Consider the following 26,007-nt stretch of genomic DNA (forward strand, 5'->3'; position numbering starts at 1 on the left):
AATTAGAAGCAGTAATTCATTAACAATAAACTGCATCGGTAATATTACAGTATAAAATGTCGAAAGCAGAGAGGTGACTGATTGCAAATCTGGAGCAGGAAACATAGTAAAACAGTCTTGAACATCTTATTATAAAGAGAACAAAGAACACATCAAATACTGCTGGACATCAGATTGTCAAGAGAACTCACAAACAATTGAATTGGCTGGCCAAAGATGGAGCAGTAAGCATTAACAAGGAAAATTGAATTGAAACACATAGAATAAATGTGAATTGATATGATAGTAAACAATGGATTGGCAAAATCACTCACTAGACAGAAGATTCTAGTAAATTAACTTACCAGTTTTTTTTGGAACATGGGTAGAACTGACATCCCATGTTTACCTTGCCTTTCATATAGGAACTTTAGGATAGTCAGAGTTGCTCAGGGAAAGTCTTATTTGTAAAGATAATTTAACTCATACATAGTAGCAAGTAGTGCAGTTTCATCATTTTTGCAGCCTCTGTTGTGTTAATGGTTCTGTGTGTTGAATGTTAAGAGCAGATGAGAGAATAGGAAAGAGGTAACAACCAGAAATTTAGGGAAATAGACACTGCTGATGTGGGCAACCTTGCAGAGTCAACCCCACAACTGATTGTGCCTCTGCATGTAGTAACTGGCTGATAAGTGACCCAGGACAGATGCACATATTAAACTGTACAGCATAGCATTGTAACCAGCAGCCTCCAGGCTGGGCTGCTCCAAATGCCTGAGGTCTTATGTTCTTCAACACATAAATTTCAAGGGAATTTGGAGATGGAGTCCATGTATTAGGGAGATATTTATGGAAATTTACTATGACCGGATATTTAGCATTTGTGGATGTTTAATTCATAAGTATCCCACTATGTTCAGTATAATTCCAGATACTGGAATATTTCTGGCATCCATTGTATGGTGTCTGGGATTCACTTCAGATTAGTGGGACAGGGAGGGGCCGGATGCTAAATGATACATGATTGGCTCTAGTTGTTGAGTACCTGCAGTTTAGTAAATGATTTTGTTGTTTGTGTTTAAAATATTCCAAATTGAAAAATTCAAAAAGAGTAAAAGGAAATACACATGCTTGAACTCTTTTTGCACCTTCCTTCAACCAGCTACTCCCTATGGTATATGTTCTCCTGATCCACAGGGTCATCTTTTCTACTGCATATGCATGAAATATTTGGTGATGAGAAGCCTCTTCAGTGCTGTTTACGTGAGGAAGCAGATGCTTGTCATCAAAATTTGATGGTCTGGTTACACACACACACACACACACACACACACACACACACACACACACACACACACACACACACACACACACGAAGGTAGAGTTGAGTCTGAGGCTTAGCTTGCATCATCCCATGCTCCTGGGTCTGCATGTCCAATTTTTTGTGTGTTCTCTGAAAGTACTTTTGAGAAATTAGGCTTTTAGGTTCTAAAACACATTGGTTATCTGGATGAAGTTGAGCATTGCTTGACTAATAGGCATTAAAAAGTGATGATCAGAGGTTAATGCACGATATTACAGAAGAGTCTGAAGTGCAGTAATAGCCACTTATCAGTTAGTGCTAACATTTTCATTTTATTCTACTTTGAAAACATTTTGGGTTTCAAAGTCATTTATTAATGCCTGCATATTTCAGAATACGTCTTGAAAATCCAGTCTTTTGCCAATTTGGAATATGTTCTGTGCATTTATTATCCATAAATTTCTCCTTCTTGAGTGCCTTATCTACATACACACATAAATTGTCGTTCAGGTCCTGAATTGTTTTTATAAACAGTGTCTCGCCTGACCAGTGTTTTTTCCGAGGGTCTTTGCCAGCCAGTCAATTCTCTGGTATATTAATATTAGTGATTAGTTTGAGTGGTTTCTTGAGAGCTTGTTCTCACTTTTTCACCATGAAGTCATGTGTGAATCTAGCTCGAGTTAAAGTAATAAACATTTGTTACATGCTTGGAAAAACTTTCTGACTAGACATGAGCTCATCTAGATGTTCACTGTTCACATGTGCGGGTGGAAAAGGATATGGATGGAGAGAGAATTATTTTTTATTTCCTTTATCCATATGAGTGTAAAGTAATTTTCCAAAAACTCACAATATTGTCCCATTTTCTTTTTTCCAAAGCCATGATTATCTTAAGGTCTGAGTTAACACAGCTGTCTTTCATTACTTCAGGGCGCAAGCATTGCTCACGCCTCCCTTCCACCACCCCCACCCAACCCTCCCAGCCTTCCCTGACCCTTGAGGGGGCTTTCTTGGTTCAAAAAGAGCCAGAGCTGTGTCTGCCCACACTTAGCTCTGGTCTCCCATCCGTATAATTGGAAAATGCCATCACTTCCAACTAGAGGGCTGATTTCATGGAGGGACATGGGAGTTATGCCAGTTCTCTGCAATTATTTTTTCTTTTGGAGATAAACCAGAGTTGCTGACTAGTCCTGCAATAATAACCTTTCATTATTCCATTAAGCTTTCTACTACTTACATCACTGAGGTTTTTTTTTTTTTTCAATTTTGTCCCGTTACAGTTCAAAATGGGTGTTCCAGCTTATTCCTATCTGCACTGGAGATGAAGGCTGTCCAGTGCAGGAGGTCTCCCCATCCCCATGGAGAGAAATGGGGGTGAGAAGATTCCTCTGGGAGCCCCATAGAACTTGGTGCTACAGAAAACCACTTGTGCTTGGGCACGGGTGAAGTAGTAGTAGTGTGACCTTGGTATTCATGCCTCTTTTGGGTTGGAGTGCCTTTCTCTGGAAAGCCAGGTTCTAAACCTGACTGCCTTTTATGGTTTCCTGGGGGAGTTTTACAGCAGAGCCTCCAGATTACCAGAAAGCTTGCTGGCCCAATAGTAGCTTTCTATTTAGTTGAGCTCAGTAGGGCTGGGTACTTTTTTTTTCCCCTTTTAAACAGTGTTTCTACTAAGTTCCAAGCCAACACAGTTGCTCTGATTTGATGGGTCACTTGGTCAGTCAGTTGGCCAGGGTCTTGGTTTGAAGGATTGCTGAAAGAGATGACCTGGGAGAGCCTTCTGCTTGTGATGGAGTCTGTAAGCCCACCCAGACCAGGGTGTCACTTTTAGGCGATGGCTGCTGCAGGTACAAACCTGGTCCTGTGCGCTGCCAGCTCCCTTGTCCTGCATGTCAACTGCTGGAGCTGAGAGCAAATGCTGTCTGATGTGCTCAGGGCGTGCTTGCAAGGCTCTGGTCTTACTCACTCTTCTCAGAGCTGTCTATTGAATGCAGCGGTGACTTTGAGGTTTTCCCTCCTAACTCTGCACTGCATGAGATGTTTCCTGTCATGAAAAAGCAATCTACTTCATGGTGCCCAGTCACTTGGGCTATGTAGATGGGTGCTTGAAGGGGTGACTGGTAATTTCTAAAGAATGAAAAGCAGAACACTATAAATATTTCCAACAGGCCAGGGACTCATTGGCCTTATCTTTATTAGATTGCCCAGAAGGCAATAATTGGTCTTTGGCAAAGAGTAATGTGAGGATTGGTTGTAAAATTCCTCTGGCAAGAGTTAAGATGCCTCATTTGACTAGAGCAGAATGGGTCCAAGGGTGTGGGGGTCGGGAATCCAACTTCCAAGGCTCACACAGTTTGAATGGCACAAGTTTTGCTGGAATGTGGACAGGGACAGAATTCAAAGTCATTGATTGTTTCTCCCCTTCTCCTGCCAGGATGACAAGGACTTGGTGCATGAGTTTGTGGTGGCGGAAGGGCTGACGTGCCTGATCAAGGTGGGAGCGGAAGCGGATCAGAACTATCAGAACTACATCCTGCGGGGTGAGTGATAGCTGGGTGCATGCCTGGCAGCCCTGCTGCTTTCAGCTCTGGGCTCAGCATCTGGAAACCAAGGAGTGGGAGCATTTTAGTTAGACCTGGATTTGGGCCTCAGAGAGTGAAGACCCTGAGTGACAAAAGTTGGCCATTTGTCCTTTGCTGGTGATTATTAATGGCGTGGTTCCAGCCAACTTTCATCTGGAGTGTTCCTGCTTTTATTAAGTAAAGTGAACATTTGACTTATTAGGTTCTCTTTTGTTGCGTGAAAGGCCCATTTTTTTTTTCTGGAGAAAACATAATTGTCGCAGTTAGGGTTCATCTGGGGTTCTGAGCGCCTGTTTCTGGCTGTAGACCTGGCACCTGGCATAACAGCGATTCTCTATCACTACAGCAAAGGACATAAGAGAATTTGTAGTGCTGACTCCTGTTCTAGTTCATAAACTGTTTATAACTTGTGTTTTGTTTACTTTCATAGGAATAATATTTAATCTTTTTTAAATAAAACTGATAAACAGTATATAAAACCATGTGAAATCACTCTCCTCGATAACTTTGAGCAGTAAAGGGAAAAATTTCATATAGTTCAATATTCTCACCAATTTTATAGTGGAAAAAAAATTGAGCATGCAAGGAGAGTGTTTTGCCTCATGCAGTCAAGTCCTCAAGTATGTGGCCAAGCAGAGGCAGGTGCAATGCCGTGTCAGGACTGTTATGTTTGTGCTGTCCCCTCAGTGCCTATGCCTGCAGCCTGACAAGTTGCATGGTCTTTGTTCATGTAAAATATCACAGTCAGAACCACCTTTCTCTTTTCCTTTAGATGAAGGAAGTAGGTGAAACATGCACTTTGTGATGTGTACTGACAGCTTGAGTTGAATGAACCAGGCAAACTGGCAGAGTCGTTTTGGTTGTTTTGTTTTGCTCTAGGAGCACTTTCTGAGGTCCTGGGTTAGGATATGGTATGTCCCAACTTTGATTTCCTTCCCCAAATTCTTGGAGAAACACACACACACTTAAAAAATACATTTTGGAGCAAGTGCTTTTACGTTTGTTCATTGTTCCTTTTGATAAATGCTGAGCATATGAGTGGGAGAGGCAGCACTTCTCAGTCTCTTGCCCTGCAACCCCTCCTATGTGGTGGTAGCTCTTAGGCTGGGATTGGCTCCTGTGCCGCCTTCTATCTTTTCACACATTTCATGTAGGTCCTCAATTAATACATTTCAGTAGAGAGGCTGGTATTGTAAAGGAGCAGGTAAAGCTACTTCCTGTGATGCTGGTGTCACATAGGGGCGCTGGATCCATTCCACTTCTGATCCAGCTCCCTGCCAATGGCCTGGAAAGAGCAGTGGAAGTGCTTGGACTCCTGCCACTCCTGTGGGAGACGCCTATGAAGCTCCTGGCTTTGCGCTGCTCCAGCAATAGCCATTGTGGCCATCTGGAGAATAAACAAGTGAATAGAAGATTTTGTTTCTCTCAGTCTCCTAGTAAATAAATAGGGGCCCAGCATAATGGTTCAATGGCTAAAACCCTTACCTTGTAAGTGCCAGGATCCCATATAGGCACCTTGTTATATCCTGGCTTGCTCCACTTCCCATCCAGCTCTCTGCTTATGGCCTGGGAAAGCAACAGACAATGACATAAAGCCTTGGGACCCCACACTCATGTGGGACACCCAGGCGAAGCTCCTGGTTCCTGGCTTTGGATCAGCTCAGTTCTAGTCACTGGGACCATTTGGGGAGTGAACCAGCAGATGAAAGATCTTTATTTCTCCTTCTTTCCATAAATCTGATGTTTCTTTCCAAGAAAAATGAATAATTAATAACAAAAAAGGTGGCAGTAGAGATGCTTTACTGGAAGGTTTTAGGATTTCCATCCTTAATTTAAACATTGAGCACTTTTCATTTTATAGAAAGGAATAGATAAAGACAAAGGGATAGTGATCTACCATCTACTGTTGCACTCTCCAAATGTCTGCAGTGTTCAGGGATGAGGCAGGCTAGATTGGAAGCCCAGCACTCATTCCAGGTCTCCCCTGTGTGATGGTAGGGATGCTATCACTAGCCATCACCTGTTGCTCCCAGGGAGCGCATCAACAGAAAGCTGGAAGGGATAGCAGAACCAGGTTTCACTGTAACATGGGCTGAGGGTATCCCATGCAATCGCTTTAGCACAACACCAAATACTGGTTCCTAGTTTAAACATTTCTGTGGAAGGAAGCTGTGTTAAATGTATAGACATGTTAACTGTAAGCTCAGATCTGCTGCCTTATATCGCATGCAGCCATGTTACTGTGTGGAAGAGACAAATGAAGGCTTGGATTGTCCATCAAAGCCAGTCCAATACTTAAATAACAGAACATGCAGTAACTCTCACCAGGACAGAACTTCCACGAGTTTTTCGGGTCATTCATAGTATAAATATTCATAAGCTGAACCACATAATAGGAGTATACTAAAATTGGCTAAATCCAAATCCTGGGTCCAGACTGTTTGTCTTTTGTTAATATTCAAGTATGCATCATTTTAATTTTATCATAAAAGGAAGTTATCTGCATCACATGCAGATGCGTCTGTGGAGCTGATGTTTCAATCGATGATGTATGCTTTTATTCTTCTGGCCTTGCCTGGAAGCATACATGTGCATTTCTCCCAAATTGGCCTCAGTGTAGTAAATGTTAACATGGGTCGGAACCATCCAGCCCGCAGGCTGTAGAAGGTCTGTGAGATCACTGAATGTGGCCCTTTCTTAGGCATCCATAGGTGAGACCCCAAATTCTATACATCAGCAGCAGGAAGGCTGACTTTTATTGCTAATGTATGACTTGTGAATGATGGCATCTGTCTGTATGTCTGTCTACCTATGTACCACAAATGGCCCTTGATAGGGAAAAAGGCTTAGAAAAGGTTGGGAGAGCTGAGAAATACCTTTGTCCTGCACAGCATGGAGTGTTTGCCCATGGGCAGCCTGTGTGCTGCTAGAAGAATCATTGCACAGGGGGCAGGAGAAGTTGGTGGTTGCAGAGTCCCAATTGGCTGATGGTATGATTTGCATCTGCCTGGGCAATGAAAGATGATATTGAGGTGGGAGCTTCACCTGGGTTTCTGACTCCTGTGAATATTATCCTGAAGCCTGCAGGAATGTACTAATTTGAAGCTCAGATCTGCATGAGGCAGGGCCCAAAGGCAACTGCTGAACCAGAGTGCCCATTGTAGCTGGGGGAGACCTGCCGCATAAGTCCATGTGGGAAATGCCAGCCAGCTAAGAACCTGTGGCAGCGGGCTCTCCTGTTCTGTAAGGAGGCCGCACTGTTCTGTCCTCAGCACAAAGGCTTTGCCATCGTGTTTTTTTTTTCTAGTAGTGTCTATTTACCAGAGACCCAAAGGCTCACTGTGTTACCTGGAAAGGGAGAAATACCCCATGCCATTCAAGTTCATGAGAGTGGAATGGGTACTTTTGCATGTTTGTCCCCCAACCTCTAAATCTCATCAGACATGTGGAAATCAGGAATGTGACTTTTTTGTTGTTGTTCTTACTATGCAAAGAAGCAGGCAGTTTTTTTCTGGTCCTTGTGTAAAGTCATCTGTGAATTTAAAGATTTTCTCATGAAGGCTTCTTTGAGGTTGTGTTTAGCAACTATGGGCATTTGCAGGAAGAATATATATCACATTATCCCAATGTCTTAACTGTTTTCCCTTGACTAATTGAGAGGCCAGGTTCAGTGTATTTGAGAGAGAAAGAGGGAGAGAAAAGTTGCAAAAAGGTCTAATGTTTTGTTCACTCTTGGCTAGTGGGAAGCTTGGGAAAGGTCACAATGCAGAAGTAGAGGCAGCCCTGGCACAGACTTGATTGAGGCTTCTGAGGGAAAGATGGACAAGGCAGGGCTAGCAGGGTTCACTGACTTGACCCATTTCAGATTCTGGGGCCTTAAGGTATCCTGGGATAATTATGATCAGTGTTTGATGGCCTGGAATATGGGATCCCAACATGACAGGAGCATAGAGTTAACTCTAATCAACTTGTTGAGTAGGGGACTAGCTTCTAGCTGAGGCCTCCATACTGGGACACGACAGCATTGAGGACACAACAGTGCAAGCCTTGGTGGTGTGGGTTGTTTGTCCAGAAACCTCAGACATACACTTTCCCTGAAATCATCTTAGGAACTGTGCTCTGTGTGACCAGCTGTGGGTCCCCTGGACCCCAAGGCAACCTGAGCCTGTGGAGAGCCCAGCCTTTCCCCACATCTGCTTTGAGAGCACTTGTAATTGATCTTTATTTTTTTACTTGGCCCTCTGTTGGCTCTTTTTATTGGAAAGGCTCAGGCATCGTTAGCTCTGAGTTGAGCATGTATCTGCTGAGAGGTAAAGCCAGGTTAAGTTACAGGGTAGCCAAGACCTCTCCAGAAATGTTGAGCCTGCTGCTTGGAAGAGGTTTTAACTGCACAACATGTAGAAATAATATTTATCTGACTCATTTTTCTTGGATGAGTAGAGCTAATGATCTAAAGTTTTTCAGGATAGCCAGCATTTAGTAGAAATCTACTGTGGGATTTTATACTTCATTTATTCTTATGGGCATAGGACCTGAAATGGTATATTCCTGGGAACCTAAACTTGCTGCAGTTGTCCTGAGCCCTTTCTAAGGACCATGCATTGCAAGGAATCCAAGATACGGTCATGCCGAGTCAGATCCCCAGCAGGTGCTCTGTGTATAGGCACTTACATGTTAAGTTGCACCTGTCTCATGTGTTAGAAATGTTGCCTATTGTCAATATGTTTTGGGATAATAAATGGGAAGAGATGAGTCAAAGGCAAGAGTGGCTACCCTCCCTCTCAGAAAGCTGCCCCATTCTTGGGCCATTTCCTAGGAAGAAGACTAGTTTGGTCATTTTACCCAAAGTCAAATACCAGTTAATCACCTCAGCTATTATCCTAGTTGTAAAAGCTGGATAGAATCTTTAGTGTTCATCTAATGAAAGTCTTTCACTTTATAAGAAAACTATTTTTTTTCCCTGTTGTGTTTTTCAAAGCGCTTTATTGGGTGCTAAATTTTAAAAATTAAGACATTTACATATCTTAAAAAATTAACTTCATTGGAAAAATAAGAACTAGAGTTAACTGTATTTGCTGTAGAGTAAAAAAAAAAAAACCCTAAATGTCGTGCTGATTAGGGGCTTGTTTCATTCACTTATTTTTAAATGATTTAATTGTTTATTTGGAAGACAGAGTGACAGAGAGGAAGTAGAATCCAAGAGATTGTTCCTCTGTTGATGTATTCCCAGGGGCTACAAGGGCTTGGCTGTACCAGGCTGAAGCCAGGAGACTTCTCCCATGGAAATGACCTGAACATTTTCCACTGTGTTATGTACATCACCAGGGGACTGGATAGGAATCAGAGAAGTCTGTATTAGAACTGGCACTCTGATTTGGGATGAGTGTCCCAACTGGGAGCTAAACTTGCTGTACCACAACAGGGGCCCCCAGGGGACTCATTAACAAGGATCAGAATATGTGGTCAGATGGTGTTTAGCTGCACCTAAATGGAAGAAAGGGAAAGTATTGAAGACATCCCAGAAAGAAATTCCATGATAGTAGTAGAAAGGAAGCAGAGCCACAATGCAAAGCAACAGTGCAAAAATCTAAATCCTCCACTTCAGGAGGAATGAAGTTTGAATTTTGGCATTTCAGAGAAAAAAGTCAGGGTAAGTAGAGAGGGCACTGCATTGATCCCCACATGAGGAAAAGGAAACAGGGGAAAGGTTCTAGCTTTGGAACCACTGTAAGTCCTTGGTTACCATATTGTCCATTGCACAACCCTGCCTGGCACTCCTCAACCTCTTTACATGGTCCTGTGTTCCACTCTGCTGGCTTGCAGGATACTCCGTGTTGCCACTTGCCAGGAGGGGATTTTCTGCTTTTTGTCTGGATATCAGGGGTCCATCACAGCTGCTTTGTGGTTAGGCTTTGGTGTGGTTGACATGAGCTCTTGTCACAGCAGTCCCTGACACTCCCTGGCACTCCCTGATGTGTTTTCTCAGAGTTGCTCTACCTTGGGTGCCTTTCTGCCCCATAGGCAGAGCCCTGTAATGACATCATGATCTGGGACGTGAGAATTAGTACCTTCAGATCATGAGCCAGCTTTATAGCTCGATAAAAATTATGAGGTCATTGGTTCGCAAGTCCTACTTGTAGTATTTTCTTTATATCTCCTTTTCCCAGCCTTTCTCAAAATATGCTCACTCAACACTCCCTTTTGAATCTGTCTCCTCCCTGCCCCATGCCTTCCCACAATTATCTAAGGATGTCACCTCAGGAATGATGGTGTCCTCTAATATTGAAAAGCAGACTGAGAGAAAGCAGAGCCACTGAGTTGGGCGGCGGTGTATTAATATTCTGCTGGGACACTTGCCACCCTGGCAGCAGCTGCAGTTGGAATTACAAGGTTTTCATCTCAGCCCTAGAATCCACCCTAGGAAATTCTTGCCATCACTTGTCATAGGAGGGACCCAGGACCAAGGTGAGTCCCAGAGAACATGGAGGCCTATGATGGAATTGTCCAGAAAGAATATAGACATAACATAGGGATGAAAACAAGAATCAGAATCTTTCTTGTAGGAATAGATGCTAGTGAATGACTCTTGTGGTGCTACAAGAATTACAATTAACAACTAGAACTTCATTATTCATGATATGTAGCAAGAAAGTGTTAAAATGAACATATTGCAATCTCAAGTGTTTACAAGCAATCCATCTCTTGTGGATGAGAAATTAATGCATAACATGAACTTATTGGAAGAGATAGATAACGAAGAAATGTGAAAAGATAACATTATTCCTGTTTTCACCTCTCGTGATGCATTTTTATTTTTGTAGCATGTTTGTTAACTTCAAGTTGATGTAAACTTATTTTCACCCCTTCGTGTACTGCGCTCACTGGTTCTGTAATTTACGGGATATATAATGAAAGTGTAGTAGAGTCTGATATGTTCAGATTTGGAGACAAAGTGCTATATGTCTATGCATACAGATCAGAGATGGTTTCCCAGTAAAAGAATTGAAACTATCCTAAGAGTCAGATGATGGACTCCCTGACAATGTTCATGCCTAGATTGTTGGGAAACACTTCAATAACAGCGTAATAGACTTGTGACTGTTCACAAGGATGAAGGGCATCCATTGTAAAACTAGAGGGGAAATCAATGCAGGGGGAGGGAAGGGATGTTGGGGAAGGGCACGGGCAACCCCAGAAACTATGGAACTGTATCGTAAAATAAAACGTTAAAATAAAAAAATCCATAAACATCCTATAAAAAAGCGACATAGGGATGGTATGTTTATTGAAGCAGAAATAGCCTTTAGATTTTTTCCTTACAGGGTAAGTTGTGAATATTTGTCTACAAAGCAAAAGGATTAAAAGGAAAGACATAGAAATCAACCATGATTCTATCAGACAGAGAACAAGTACTTGTGTATATACTTAATTCACAGGTGGTGTTGATAAAACAAGGGATCATCCTTATATATGTTGTTGACTGTGCCCTGGAAGGGAATGGGTTAAAAATAAGGATTTGGGAACTTCAGACTGTGTCCCTGTCTAGACTCTGTGGTGTCTCATAGACTGCGGCACAAGTATTTACATCTTTAATCTGCAGCTTCCTCCTCTGTGAGAGGGAGATGATATCTAGTGTGCTGTGTTGTGTCAAGGGATGCCTAGAAAGTTCTAAATGAAGGACTGGGCTATTGCTATGGTGATTATCATCAGCAGTGATCAGTGTTGGAGCCAGCTGTTATGGGCTGAGTTTTGTCCCCCAAGTCTATGGCTTGGAGTCGCACACACCCCCATCCCCAATACCTCAGAAAGTGACGGACTGTGCAGATGGGATCTTTAGAGATGTGATTAACTTAAAATGAGGTCATTACGGTGGGCATTAACCCAAGATGACTCATTGGAAGAGAAAGTTTGGACATGGACCTGAATAGAGAGGAGACAAGCTGCAGATAGAGGAAGAAGATGCCCAACTTTAAGCTAAGGTGAGAGACCTTATAGAAACTAAATCCCATCTTGGCCTTCTAAACGTCACAACTGTAGGAATTAAATTTGTACTTCGGCTGCTTGAGCCGCCTGGTCTGTGGGGTACTTGCACAGAATCCTCTGGGAGTTATTTCAGAATATTAACTGTGCTTAATATTAGGTGTAAATTAATATTAGATGTGAATTAATAATAGGCGTAAAGTTGCTGGATGAAAAGGTACACATACAAACTTTTCAAAAGTTTGGAAATGTATGTTATGAAAAAACTGTTAATTTCAAAGTTATTTTGTATCCATTAACCTTAAATATATTCTATATTTGGTTTGGCATAGAGTACATTTCCATGTACTTATTCATGCCTTTGCCTCTCAAATACCTGTAAGAATCAGGCTTGGGTGATGCCAAAGCCAGGAACGTGGCAGTTCATCCAGGACTCCCACGTGGCTGGCAGATATTTGAACATCACCTTCTGCCTTTCCAGTGGCAGGAAGCTGAATTAGAGGCAGAGTAACCGGAGCTCAAACCAGGTTCTCCAATCTGAGATGTGGCTGTTGAAGTAGCAGTCTAATTCTGCCTGCATTAAACGTTTAATTCCATTTTCCCATGAACTTTTTCAAAGTATCCTCATACTTTCTACCTGCTTCAGATCGGATCACTGCTCCCCAGCCATGCTGCGTGAAGTGTGTGCTCACGATACCAACACCCCTGCTCCAGCTCACCCCAGGTTTGGGGTTTTCACTGTGATCTCTGTCATTGCTGGTAATTCAGGTGCACACTTTCCTATTGATGAATTTTACAGTTGCTTTTAAATAGTTTTTAGGGCCTGGTACAGTCTAGTGGCTAAAGACCTTGCCTTGCATGTGCTTGGATCCCATATGAGCACTGGTTCTAATCCTGGCTGCTCTACTTCACTTCCAGCTCCCTGCTTGTGGCCTGGGAAAGCAGTGGAGAATGGTTCAAAGCCTTGGGACTCTGTACCCACGTGGGAGACCTGTAGGAAGCACCTGGCTTTGGATTGAATCAGCTTGGCTCTGGCTGTTGAGGCCACTTGAGGAGTGAATCAGTAGATCAAGATCTTTCTCTCTGTATTTCCTCTCTGTGGATCTGCCATTCCAATGGGGGGAAGAAAAACACAAAAACAAAAACGTGTTAGATAGTAGTTTATAATTTTGGCTGTCTTTTGGGTTAAATTTGTCAGTTAATTTGGAAAAGTAGACACAGTGCTTGAGAATTCACAACTGTTGTCTATGTACACTTTCGATTACTGGAACAAAACTTTTTAAGGATTAGTTTCTTTTGTTGTTGTTGTCTTGAAAGGTGGAGTGACTGGGAGAGGCATAGAGATAGAGTGCTCAGTCCTCTGGCCCACTTTCTGGATGGCTGCTCTTGATGAAGCCAACACGCTAGAACTGCATCTATATCTCCTGGATAGATGGCAGGGCCCTAAGTATATGGATACTCTTCTGCTGCGTGGGCTCATTAGCAGGGAGCTACATCAGAGGTGGAGAAGATGGACCTTGAACCCACAGCACTACAGTGCTGACCCCTCCATCTAACCTTTGGGGTGATGTCTATGTGACTGCTTCTTCTGTGTGTGTCCCATTGTATTGTTTGTGTATGTTTTTTTCTATTTATTCACTTCTGATTTGGGATTACTATTTCCCTCATGGTGGAGCCAGAGGACTCCTCAGTCTTTGACCTGTTTGCTTTGTTGTCACTTTGATTTTTGTGGCATCTCCTGGGAAGGATTCTTCTTGGCTTACTTGGGTGGCTTTGCTTCCATCAAAGACTACTTTGTGTTTTAGGGCTTGAGATTCTCAGTTGTGGTAACCACACAGAGAAAGAAGGCTTTGTGGCTGCTGGGAGAGATGTCCAGAGAGTTCAGCAAGCACTCCCCTTCTCTGTGCTTACATGATGAGAACTCATCCTTCCTACACATAGATAAGTAGCACATCTGCTGTAGGCTCTTGCTGGTTGCTCCTTGCATCTGCCGCATGTGGGCTGAGGAGGCCCAAGGGATGTGGCCACTCATAACCAGCAGTGTCGCTTCTAGGTTTTGTTTTATTCTCTCCTTCCTCATAGCTATTGAAATCTCTGCTTTGGTGTCTAATGTTCTCTGTGCCTGGATGGGCCTGGCCTGGACTCTTACCTCAGCTGGCACACTGTCAAGAATGCAGCTTGCACGTGGTACAGCTGCACCATGGAGGAGTTTGGTTAGGGTGAGAAATCCACAGCCTGTGCCACAGTTGGGGGACTCAGGGGATGGGGGAGAAGAGGGAGGCTGGGGTGCTCCTGCCACTGTCCACTGGTGATACCTGGTGATGGAAATGCTGTCCCTAGCATGCTCTGAGTGTCACCTGAGGCCACTCCAGACACCATATTGTCTGCTTCCCTCCCATCCCCTACATCAGGCCCTTGCCTTCTAAGATGTTATTATCAGGGACCAAATGGGACATAAACTTGGTCTTCCTGCTAGCTCAGTCAAAATGTGGAGTTCAATCCCGTTGGGACAATTTATGCCTCTCCCCTGGCCTGTCTAGACCACAGGATGCTATGTACTTGCCTGAGTTCTTTGCTTTCGTTTTTACAATACTGTATTTCCCAGAGGAATCAGCCCTGTACTCCACCATGGCCAGCTGCAATCTCTGATGGAGCTGTGAAAGTTGGTAGCATGTGGTTGGTGTACCCCGGTCCCAGGGCTCACAGACTCTCCCTTCCACCTGTGCATCTCATTGGTCCATGCAGGTAACTGACCCAAATGCACCTGCCTGTGGTCTGGGTCATGTCCTCCAGGCATCCACAGCATTGCGTGCATGAAGGCACTGGATTATGTGGCCACTACCAGCGGAAACAGGGAGGGGGAGAGCCAGGTCCTGCCCTTTGATGGGACAAAATGCCTTTGTTTTCCTTTAGTCTTGAGGAGGAATAAGGACACTGAGTGCACTGAGAGAGACGTGATCCATGAGCTTGCGATCCTTGCCTGAGCTCTGGCACAGTGTGTGACATCTGCCATTAATTTCAGTTTCTATCTCCAGATTTAAGGATAATTTTGATTTTTTTCCTCACTACAATCCAACATATATGTTTTAACTTGAAATTGAAGAGTTTCTAGGAAGCTTTAGTTGCTGTTTCTTTCCAGTTTTAATTTTTCTAGAATAAAGCTATTACTAATGCTTCCAGACAAAGCAGATATTGAGTGGGAATGGAAGTATTTGACACAGAGCAGTCATTATGAAGAAATATGCAGCAGGATGTACCTGGATGATGTTATCTCCAGCCTGCATCCTTGGGAAGCTGAACCATGTGGAGGTGCTGACGTTCGAGCCTTTGTAGCCCTTAGAAATAATAGTCACAGGGTTTAAATTAGTGTCTTTACCATAATTCAATCTTAACGTGATTCATTCCTGGACCCATTAGATGCTTCTTAAATTCAAGTCATCTCCCAGATCTTGCAAGATCATGCGATAACATCTCTGAACATTTCTGCTTCAAGAACCGTGCCTATCTCAGTCTTGGCCAGAGAGCCTTCTCCAGGGTTTTAACTTCTCCTCAAAGGCTTTGTTTTCTTCCTTTTATTTATGATAAGAAGGAAGAAACACAAACAGTTACTTGGCCATGCCTGTGGGGAGAGTGTGGAATTTTCCACGACCAAGTCATACTGCCATGTGCTCATTGGGAATTTTTCTGCTTTACTCATTCCAGAGATGCTGCCTGTGTCCTCTCTCTCCCAGTAAACTTTTTCAAAAGGACACCAGCTAGGTGTACCTGCACATATGGGCATTATCTCCTGGTCTATAACTTGGTATCACACAGGGTCATCTTGTATAGGATTCTGCTTACAAATCCAGATTTAACATATGCCAGAAAGTCTGGACACAAAATGAAATAATTTTCTTGGTGGTGATTTGCTGGGGGAAATTGAAGCTGCTGGATTCATAGATTTCTGAGTCTGGAGGACTGTTGTAGAGGGACCTGCCTCCTGGCAGAGCTCCACTCTACTACATACTATGGCTTCCTCCATCATCGACATGCCTGAGGCTCTCAGCCCAAGCCACTCTGCAGTGCCTCAGACCTGTGGAGCCAGCTGTCCCCTGTCCTCCCTTGATTCCCCAGGTACCTCATCTCAACCTGAACCCAGTGTCATCACTCCAGTCAGCCACCTTGACAGCCTTGTTCATCTGGGGAAATGCACAGCCATCTATCATATTCCAGTCAGCTGCCCCTCTGTCCCCACACTTTCTATTGCCATTACTGATCAAATTTTAGCTTCCTTACACTTCCCTCTCATATCCTTACATTGCTTTTCATTCCCAGTTCTAGTCTTTTTGGTTTTATTTTAATTTATGATACAGTTCGCTAGTTCTGCATTTTCCCCTCCCACTTTCCTAAATGTCCTCCCTGCCACTGATTTCCATTATATTATTACATGGTATAGTCTTTCATAAACAGTCATAAGTCCATCATTTTAGTATTTAAGTGTGTCCTGATATTGAAGGTATGGACAATGGCAGAAAGTCTAGCATCCTATTGTCAAGATATATTTAACAGTTTAATTGGGAGTTAATCTTTAATTTGGAACTAGAGATGTATACTGCATTGTATCTTCACATCTGGATATGATAGTCCCTATTACATATTTACTATACATCTCCTTAAATGAAAAACCACAAGACAAAATCAACAGGAAGAAAAATATAAAATTTACAACATGAAGTTAAATAACATGCTATTAAATGACCATTGTGTTGCTGAAGAAATAAAATCAGAAACCTTGAAGAAAATGATACTATTGTATGACCCATGTGTCACTGAAGAAATTAATAAAAACTTTCTTGAAGAAAATAAAAATATCAAAGTCATATGTAGCAAAAACAGCATTGAAAGGGATGTTTATAACATATGTGCTTTAAAAAATTGTCTCGAATAAATGATCTAATCTCAAGAACTTACTGAAAATGAAAAATGAGCATAAATCAAGGAGTGATAAAAATCACAGCAAAAAATAAAATAGAATTAAAACTAAAAAGACCATAAATTGCAACAAGAAATGGGCATTTTTATAGGCAAGCAAAACTTTTAACCAGGCTGGCAAAATAAGGCAAGAAAGAAAAACCACGTAAAATTAAAGATGAAAAATAAAACATCCTAAGAAACTAGTAAGGTGATCTCTTCTTGCTGAAAGGATCCTTTGATTACTATGTGGTGTCCTTCTTCATTTCTTAATATTTTTCACATCAAAGTCTCTATTTTCTGGTATAGAATAGCTACAGCAGCTTGTATTTCCTTTCCATTAGTCTGGAAAATCTTTTTCCATCCTCTCGTTTTCAGTGTCTACATATCTTTGTTGGTGAGATGTGTCTCCTGTAGGCAATAGATGTTTTGTTTGCTTGGCAGACTGAACCAAAAAAAAAAAAAATCTGACACTTGATTGATGAGTTTAAGCTATTAGTTAGGGTTAATGTCGATAGGTAGTAATTTGGTCATGTCATTTTAGCTATGGATTGTTCATTGTTTGATACAGTTGTCTTTTGTTTAACTGGGATGTTCTCCACCTTTGGCTTTGGTTTTTGGTGGGTGCTATTCCTTTTCACTGTCAAGAGAACATCTTCCAATATCATTTATCATTTGTAGGGCAGGTCTGGAAGAGGCTAATTCTTTGAGCTTTTTTCTCCCCCTATGGGAGAAATTTTTCATTTTCAGACAAAGGAAAGCTTTTTGCTGGGTAAGTTATTCTGGGCTGACAATTTTTTTCTTTTAGAATCTAGCATACGTTGATAGATTTCTCTTGTGGCCCATAGAGCTTCCACTTAGAGGTCAACAGTGAGTCTGACTGGGGTTCCTCTATATATTAATTGAATTTCTATGTGCATATTTAAGGATCTCTTCCCTGTGTCCAATTGAAGAGAGCTTAATTATAATGTGTTGTGGTGAAGATTGCTTATGGTCAACCCTATTGGGAGTTTTGTGCCCTTCCTGTATTTTGTTTCCCAATTTTTTCTGCAAATTAGGAAAGTTTTTCTTTATTGTTTCAACTGAATATATTTTAAAACCCAGCTTCTCTTTTCTATGCCTTCTGGAACTCCCCTAACTCTTGTATTCAGTCTTTTAGTAGTGTCCCTTAATTCTTGAATACTTTGCATAGCTTGACTTAATTCTACTTCCAGTGTTTTTATTTTTCCCCCATTGTTGAGGGAACTATCTTTCAATTGTGAGATTCTTCTGCCTAGCTTATTCTATAATTGAGTCTCATTCTGTAATTGAGGCTGAATTTTTAATTGGTTACATGGTATCCTTCATTTCTAATAATTCTGCTTAATTTTGTTTGTGTTGCTATTTCCTGTGATATATTCCTTAAATTCTTTGAATTCCTATATATGCTTTTTGTTGTTAAGCTTTATGACAAGTTTTAAAATTTGTTATCTCCTGTTTTCTTGATGTCTTCATTGGTTAACGATGAGGTTGACAAAGGCTTTTGCCCTTTTCATGGGAGAAACATCAGTAATATTCATTGTGCCTCTGTCTCTTTTTTTGCTCTTGGTCATTGTTATTCTGGTTAGCAGATTCCTCTCCTTAGGGCCAGCTTCTAAGCTGGCTACCCACTGGTCTATAGGTCTGTTTTACTGATTGTGTTTGGTAGGTACACAGTTCTTCATCTACAGTCACTTGTGCCCCTCCCTCCAGCAAGTTTCAGTCCTAGGCTCTTGTGCTAGGCTTCCACCTTAATCTCTATAGCCCCAGTTCCTGGCTTAACTTTCCATCCCCTGTGTTCCAGTGCTATGGCTGCATCATTGCTTGTACAGCCTTTCTGTCACTCCTGGTTCTATCAGTGCCTGGGATTAGGCCTGCTGTCCTAAATCACTGGTTGTCAGTGGTGCTGGTCTTGGTGGAACCTGCTGGTTGTCAGGCCTGAAGGCTACCTGGATCTATTTTGGGTGGGGCCCATAGGATGCCAAATTGGTATTTGCCCTGTGAGACCAGTGCAATGCATTGAGCCAGAAGTGACTTTTCTCCCAGCTCAGTGTCTGTGCATCTTGCTCTGTTCCTTCAGTCCCAAAGCTTTTTCCTCAGTACACAAAATGGTGCCTGATGGGGCACTAGTGGAGGTCTGGGCCTGCTGGCTATTAGGTCTGGAGGCCACCCAGACCTATTTTGAATGAAAGCTGTAGGATGCCAAGTTGGCAGTTTTACCTGTGGTACCAATGCAATGCGTTGAACTGGGTGTGGATTCTCTCCCAGCTTAGCACCTGTGAAGCTCATTGTTGTCCCTCCAGTTTCCCACCCCCAGGCTTTTCCTCAGTACACGAAATAGCGCCCATTGTGACACTGGTGGTGGTCTGGGCCACAAAATCCACCCCATTCCTATGCTTGGGTGCTCAGGCTCTGCCATTCTGCTTTTGTTCATGGTCGAATCAAACAAATCCTCAGAACAGGAAGGTCTATTCTTGGGTTCATCTCCTGAGTTACTGGTGAACTCCCTTTCCCACCTAGCGAGTGGTGGAGCTCCAATCACCAGCCACAGGCTACCACTGCAGCACTGCTCCACTGTCACTGCTTCCCCATATCCATTGGTCTTAAGGTGTTCTGCCTGTCCTCTTATTTCCTGGGACTGCAGCCTCTCTGCTTCATCCTGGCAAATGGATTTTCTGTATAAAAGTGTCCTTACCCTATTCTGTCTTTTCTCTCTCTCTCTCTCTCTCTCTCTCTCTCTCTCTCTCTCTCTCTCTCTCTCTCTCTCTGTGTGTGTGTTAAGACTGATTTTATTTGGAAGGTAGAATTATATAGATCTATTTGCTGTTTTATTTTCCAAATGGCCATAAGAGCCAGAAATGAGCCAGGCTCTTTGAATTCCTGGAATTCAATCTGGGACTCCCACTTGGATGACAGTGGTACAAGCACTTGGTCCATCTTCTGCTTTCCCAGTTGTATTGGTAGGGAGCTGGATTGGATATGGAGCATCTGGAACTTGAACGTGTGCTCCTATGGGATGCTGGTGTTGGAGCTGGTGACCTAACCAGCGCTACAAGACTGGTCCCTTTTCAGTTTGAGTTCAAACCATCATGTACTTCTTCCTCATCTGCCTGAACAACCTTCCAACTAGCTCTCTGCTTTCATCCCAGCTTCCAGTGGATCATTTTCACCTTGTGGCATGGGTTGACTTTCTGCCCTGCTGAGCTTGTCTCTGCCCCTTTGATGAAGATCTTGAGTTGCTGCTCTCATCGTTGGGATGAAGTCCTGGCCCTTTTATGTTGGTAGAATTTATCTGTCCAGTGCATTGCAGTCTCCTTCCTTACTATCACAAGGAGAGTTGTGTTCTCTTTGCAGAGCTTTACATCTGCTTTTGAGGTCCTTGCTCACCTCTCATTACCTGGTTCACACATTGCCCTTTACATCTGCTCATTTTCAAGGTGGAGCTCAAGATGTAGGAGTTCCAGGAGACCTTTCTGCCTCTATCCCAACTATTGTGACTATGTGTGCATCCCCTGCCATTGCTGCTTGTCTTTGGTAAAACTGATTGAACATGAATAGTGAACCAGAGACCTCAAGCTGATTTCCCTGCACCATACTTGTTCTTCTTGTACATCACTGTCCATCTTGGGATGCTCTTCAAGCTGAGCACACTTTCATAATTCACTGAGAACTGTATGGATGAGGGAGAAGAGAAATTATGGGGTATCTGTAGGGGTATCTGAAGCATTAACCCACCAGATGTTGTTTCTAAAGTATTACTGAACAACTCAATGTGTTTTTGGCACTTAGCATAACATGACAAATGGCTGATTTTCTTTTTTATAATTTAAGAACTTACTTATTTAAAAGATGGAAAGGGATCTTCCATCTGCTATTTTACTCCACAAATGGTCATAGTGGCCATGACGAGGCAGTCAAGTCAGGAGTATAGAAACCTATCTGGGTTTCCCGTGTGGGTACCAGGGGCCCAAGCACCCAGGCCATCTTCTGTTGCTTTTCCAGGTACATTAGTAGGGAGCTGGATCAGAAGCAGAGAACCTGGGATTTGAACAGGTGCTCTGTTGTGTATGGGAAGCTGAGGTCATGGGAATGTATCTTAACCAATTGCACCATAATGTAAGTTCCTCTTTATGATAATTTTTCTAGTTCAAAAGATAGACATGGGGCCCAACACAGTAGCCTAGTTGCTGAAGTCCTTGTCTTACATGTGCTGGGATCTCATCCGGGTGCCAGTTTGTGTCTGGACTGTCCAATTTCCCATCTAGCTTTCTGCTTGTGACCTGGAAAAACAGTAGAGGATGGTCCAAGGTCTTGGGCCCCTGCACCCATGTGGGAGACCCAACAGAGCTCCTGGCCCCTGGCTTTGGATTGGTTCAGCTCCAGCTGTTGCAGCCACGTGGGAGTGAGTCAGTAGATGGGATATCTTTCTGTCTCTCCTTGTCTCTGTAAATCTGACTTGCCAATGAAAATAAATCTTAAAAAAAAAAAATCAGTATGGTGTATATCCTGATTTTAAGTACGTCATGAATTCTACAGACCAAATGCACCTAAGTATGGTTTATCCCAACTCACCTGTTTTGTATGTAGATCAATTATTTCTCACCTTTGAAATAGATAGAGTAGGAGTTTCTTGATGTCATGGAAGGTGTCATCCCAGCCTTTTAAAACATGGCACCAGCCTGCTGCTTGGTATCTCCTTGGTTTTCAGCAGAAAGTTGGTGAAAAGTTGAGTGAATGAATGAATGAATGGGAAGAGTTCCCTAAGACTGTGTTGTAGAGCACTATCTTGGCCTTGTTCTGTGTTTTATTAGAGCTTATCAGCACAGACTTGACAATGAGGATTGTGCGTGAATGGTTACGACAGTTACAGGATAAACTGCTAAATGGGATTTGGAAGACTTTCATTCGATTTGATTTTCCATACCCCTATTATTATAAATTCAGTAGCTGGTTTTCCATTGCTTCCATTTTTAAATATTGATTTTTCATTTGAGAGGTAGACACACCCACAGTGATAGACAAAAATAGATCTTCCACCTGGTGGTTGACTACACAGATGCTACAAAAGCTGGTGTTGGGCCTGACTAAAGCCTAGAGCCAAGAATGCAACCTAGGTTTCCCTTGTCGGCAGCAGGAACCCATCTACTTCGATATTTATCCCCTTGTTTCTCAAGGTTTGCATTACCATGTAGCTGGAACTGAGGGTGGAGCCAGGACTTGTACCAGGTGCTTCAGTATGGGATGAGAAAATTTCAAGTGGCATCCTAACTTCTGTGCAAAACATCTGCATACCTTGCTCCCTGTCCCTCCTGCTTCCAGCTCTTTAGAACCTGGCTCCACAAAGCCAGTCACCAGCTGTGGCATCCTGGCTTGCTTCTCAGTGCAGTTTCCCCAAAGAATGGTACTTGTAGAGCCTCATGACTGCCTAGTCACTTCTGCCCACAGGATTCCCTGAAGGACTGCTAGGTTGCCCCATCATTCCAAAGAGAATGTATCCTCTTTTCTCTGTGCAGCAGGCCCAGTTATTCCTAGGGCCTGAACTTGCAAGGGGTCTAACTGGGGATATGTTTAAACGGAGTTAAAGAAGGGGTTGGTTTGTGAGGGAGAGGAGGCAAAATCTGACATGCAATGGTGGGTTAGGTACACTAAGAGTAAAGTGGCTTTCAACTGAAGACAAGCTCTGAGAACAGGGTTGGAAAATCAGTTTATTTCTCTTGCCAACACAAACCTGGTCGGCAGTGCCTGTCTGGAACAGTCGGCGGTGGACTCCGAAGCCACATCCGGCCTCAGCAGGAAGGAGCGCCACAGCCGCTTAGTGTCGTCTGTCAGCAGCTTGAGACTGGGGAGTGAGGGTGGAGCTCGGTACATGGTATTTAGTTTTCTGAAGAACACTGGGTGTTTGCAAAATGTGCGTTGAGATGAGCAGTGGATTCTCCCAGCCCCCGGAGTTTGCTGCTTTGCCCTGGGGATGCTCTGTCCCAAGCCCAGGGCTTGGGATGGTGCTACTAAAGGACCTCTTAACGCCCCTGTAATTACAGTCTGTGATTTTTAAGTCAAATATAAGGAGCAGAAGGCACAAAAGCAGCTGTTTGATTCTCACTCTTCTATGTGTTCAGAAATTACTATGGAAATTCTAGATGGTCAGTAAGTATAACTTGTCCTGTTTGACCTTCACTAGTGAGCATCTGGCTTCTGATCCAGTCTCCAGCTGAATCAGTGAGAAGAAAAATGAGCTATCCTTAGTTATTAAGAGCCTAGCATTCCTGTTGATGTATAGCATTAATTGGTTCATATATACTGGTACATGGTGAGACCAGGGACACAGCAGACGATGGTAGAATGGCAGCTTCCCCAGAGCCTGAGAGACAGAGGACTCACAGAAATGTCAGAAGACTGGACTCGGTCATCTAACCGAGGCAGGTGCAACTGTGAAAAAGTTCCCAGGCAGGGCCACCCTCTTCTTGCCACCTCCTTGACTTTCCTTATTTCCTTGTATGTGGTCCTAAAGTTCCTGCCAATATTCTTGTGCTGTCTTTTCCCAGTTCCTGCAGATCTCAAGTAGAGAATTATATACACACTGGCATCTCCCCTTTTCAATGTTGCTTTTTGTTTGAGGTTCTTGGTTTTTCTGTGATTGGAAGTCTGATCAGTTCACTGGCTCCTTCATTCATCAGAGTGTGACTCTTCATTTCTTTGTATGAGTAAGTTATTTTGTGATCTTAGTAAAAGGGAGATGTAAAAGATGTAAAATAAAAACGAGGCTCAGATAATTCTAAGTTTTCTGTCAAATCCAAAAACAAAGCTCTGAGGAAAGTGGGCTTAGACTGTAGTAAGGTGGTAAAGACTTTAGCGCTGTGGTAGACAGAATTCTAAGATGGCCCAAAATATTCTTTCCATTGATACACAACTTTCTCAATTCCTCCCCCTGAAGGGAGGCTGTACCAGTGAGCATGAATTTGTAAATATCATAGTCATGATTAGGTTATTGCATTCTTGACAAAAGGATTTTGCAGATATAATTGTGTTACAAAATCTGTTGATATTATGTAAATGAAGAGATTTTTTTAGGTAGGATAAGCCTCAACAAAAGAACCCTTTATAGGGATGGAGAAATGTCCAGCCATGGGCCAGATAAAGGTTGTGAAATCTTTTGGTCTAACCCTGCCAAGGCAACTGTAGGCAGAGCTTGAAATTCAGTAAATCTATTGAAGGCTAATTTCTAAGTTGATAATTATGTATGACCTGAGACTGATGTTACAAATTTACGCATGGCCCAGGGCAGAAGAAAGTCTGTACATTATCAAGCATTTGATCTATAGGGATCATGACATAGGACAATCAGGAGATAAATCATGGCCATTCTACTCACTAGGAAAAATATTCCCTGGCCTGACATGATGACCTAGTGGCTAAATTCTCACCTTGTAAGTGATAGAATCCCATATGGGTGTTGGTTTGTGTCACAGCTTCTCTGCTTCCCATCTAGTTCCCTGCTTGTGGCCTGGAAAAGCAGTAGATGATACCCCAAAGCCTTGGAACCCTACACCCATGTGGGAGACCTGGAAGAAACTCCTGGCTCCTGGCTTTGGATCAGCTCAACTCTAGCACAAGTGGCTACCTGGGGACTGAACCAGCAAATGGAAGATCTTTCTGTCTCTCCTTCTCTCTGCAAATCTGCCTTTCCAATAAAAATAAGTCTTAAAAAACAAATTACCCTCACTTTACCCCAGATTCAGTTACTTAACAGATGTATTGGTTTAAGGGATGGGGAAAGTTTTCATGGAAGCAGGAGCTTTTAATTTGCCATCCAGGCTAGTTGGGTGTTCCTCAGTGTCTTCCTCTTTTTGCTTGATCCTCTTGTGATCTGAGTAAACCTCTCACGTGGGTGTTGCAGACTCAGTTGATTGCTGAGTCTTTAATGTCCATGCTCCACACACGGGTAAATTCAATATTTCTCTAAAGGCCAGTGTCATAAAGAGTAGGCTGTTTTAAGAAAAGAAAATCTCTTGGGTAGGAAAACAGACATGGGCACTGGGGAAACCTTTATTTCTCTTAAGAGACATTGTCTCTGCATCCTGCACTCCCCATAATTTCATGGCCAATGCAGACAGCTTCAGGGGAGATAGGAGGGTTTCAGCCAGGCCCCTTGCCACAAAGAACTTTGGCATTGGCTTTGGGGTAGGAGCCATTTAGTCAGGACAAATACACATAGAAACATTGCTGAGTTAGGTTTTGGATGGAAATCCTGAAGTCATCCTTCTTCCTACTTTTTGCTTTGTTTGCATCAGCGTTATGTTTCCAAAGGAGGTTGATAAATTTTCAGTAGTTCAGTCCTATATCCTTCATTTCAAAGGCACAGGAAATGATTTTTCAGTTTCTCTTTGCCTAGTCGTTCAAGATGTTTACTTTCCATATTTCAAGGTTTTCTTTTTTTAGTAGAGTCAGCATAATGTTTCATGGGAATTTCTTAAAATGCAAAGCTGTTCTTACGTAGGCAAAGGACAACATAGACTGCTAGGCCTTATCAGCTAGAAAATAAAAACATGGCAATTTATGGTTTTGTGCCTGAATTCTCTGTAGAAATAAACATCCATCAATATCAGCTGGGGTCTTAATGTCAGAGGTGCTTGGAACCAAGCGTGGCTGAACCTTTAGTCAATTACAGTGGTGGTCTTGGCCTTCTGTATCTATTGAATAGTACTGTTGATTCTCAGCTGGTCAGATAATTGAAAGTGCATCAGTAACTGACTCTGGAGAATAGACAAGTGGCTGTCCTTCCAGAATGCAATGGAACGGCTAGGAACATCTTTCAGCCTGAGACATTGCTGCCTTCCCTGGAGTTGTGTCTGCATTGTGATTCAACTTGGGAACAAGGTGGTTGCTGCTAGACGCCTTCAGACAGAGGCCCTGATGTCATTGCAATCGTTTGATCCCAGGAATGTTTTCTGACTAACCCATCACACATTGAACCATAAATCCAATTTTCTCCTAGGAAGGGATTTGTTTAAAAGGAATTCAAGTACCTCCGTGCATGTTCTTTAATTGGCCCTGTCCTGAGAGATAGCAGCACTTGAACAGGATTCTCAAATAAAACCACAGGCTGTCTCTATCCTGCTATCTGTCTTTGCAAACTTATTACCAGGCACTGAGTCCAGCCTTGGTCGCAGAACACTGCAATGAGAAGTGGATTCCTGC

General features: G+C 42.8%; 1 protein-coding gene across 5 annotated transcripts in view; it reads left to right on the forward strand.

The window, feature by feature from the left end:
- Positions 1-26,007, forward strand: part of FHOD3 (formin homology 2 domain containing 3) — a 431,569-nt gene that overhangs the window by 186,954 nt on the left and 218,608 nt on the right. For all 5 annotated transcript variants that reach the window (XM_040984913.1, XM_040984917.1, XM_040984914.1 and 2 more), the window contains exon 5: positions 3,717-3,822. In XM_040984913.1, the coding sequence (XP_040840847.1) occupies positions 3,717-3,822 (106 nt within the window). The remainder of the gene's footprint in view (positions 1-3,716; positions 3,823-26,007) is intronic.

Source organism: Ochotona curzoniae, unplaced genomic scaffold (genome assembly GCF_017591425.1).
Source record: "Ochotona curzoniae isolate NIBS_2020 unplaced genomic scaffold, NIBS_Ocur_1.0 contig_43, whole genome shotgun sequence".
NCBI lineage: Eukaryota > Metazoa > Chordata > Mammalia > Lagomorpha > Ochotonidae > Ochotona > Ochotona curzoniae.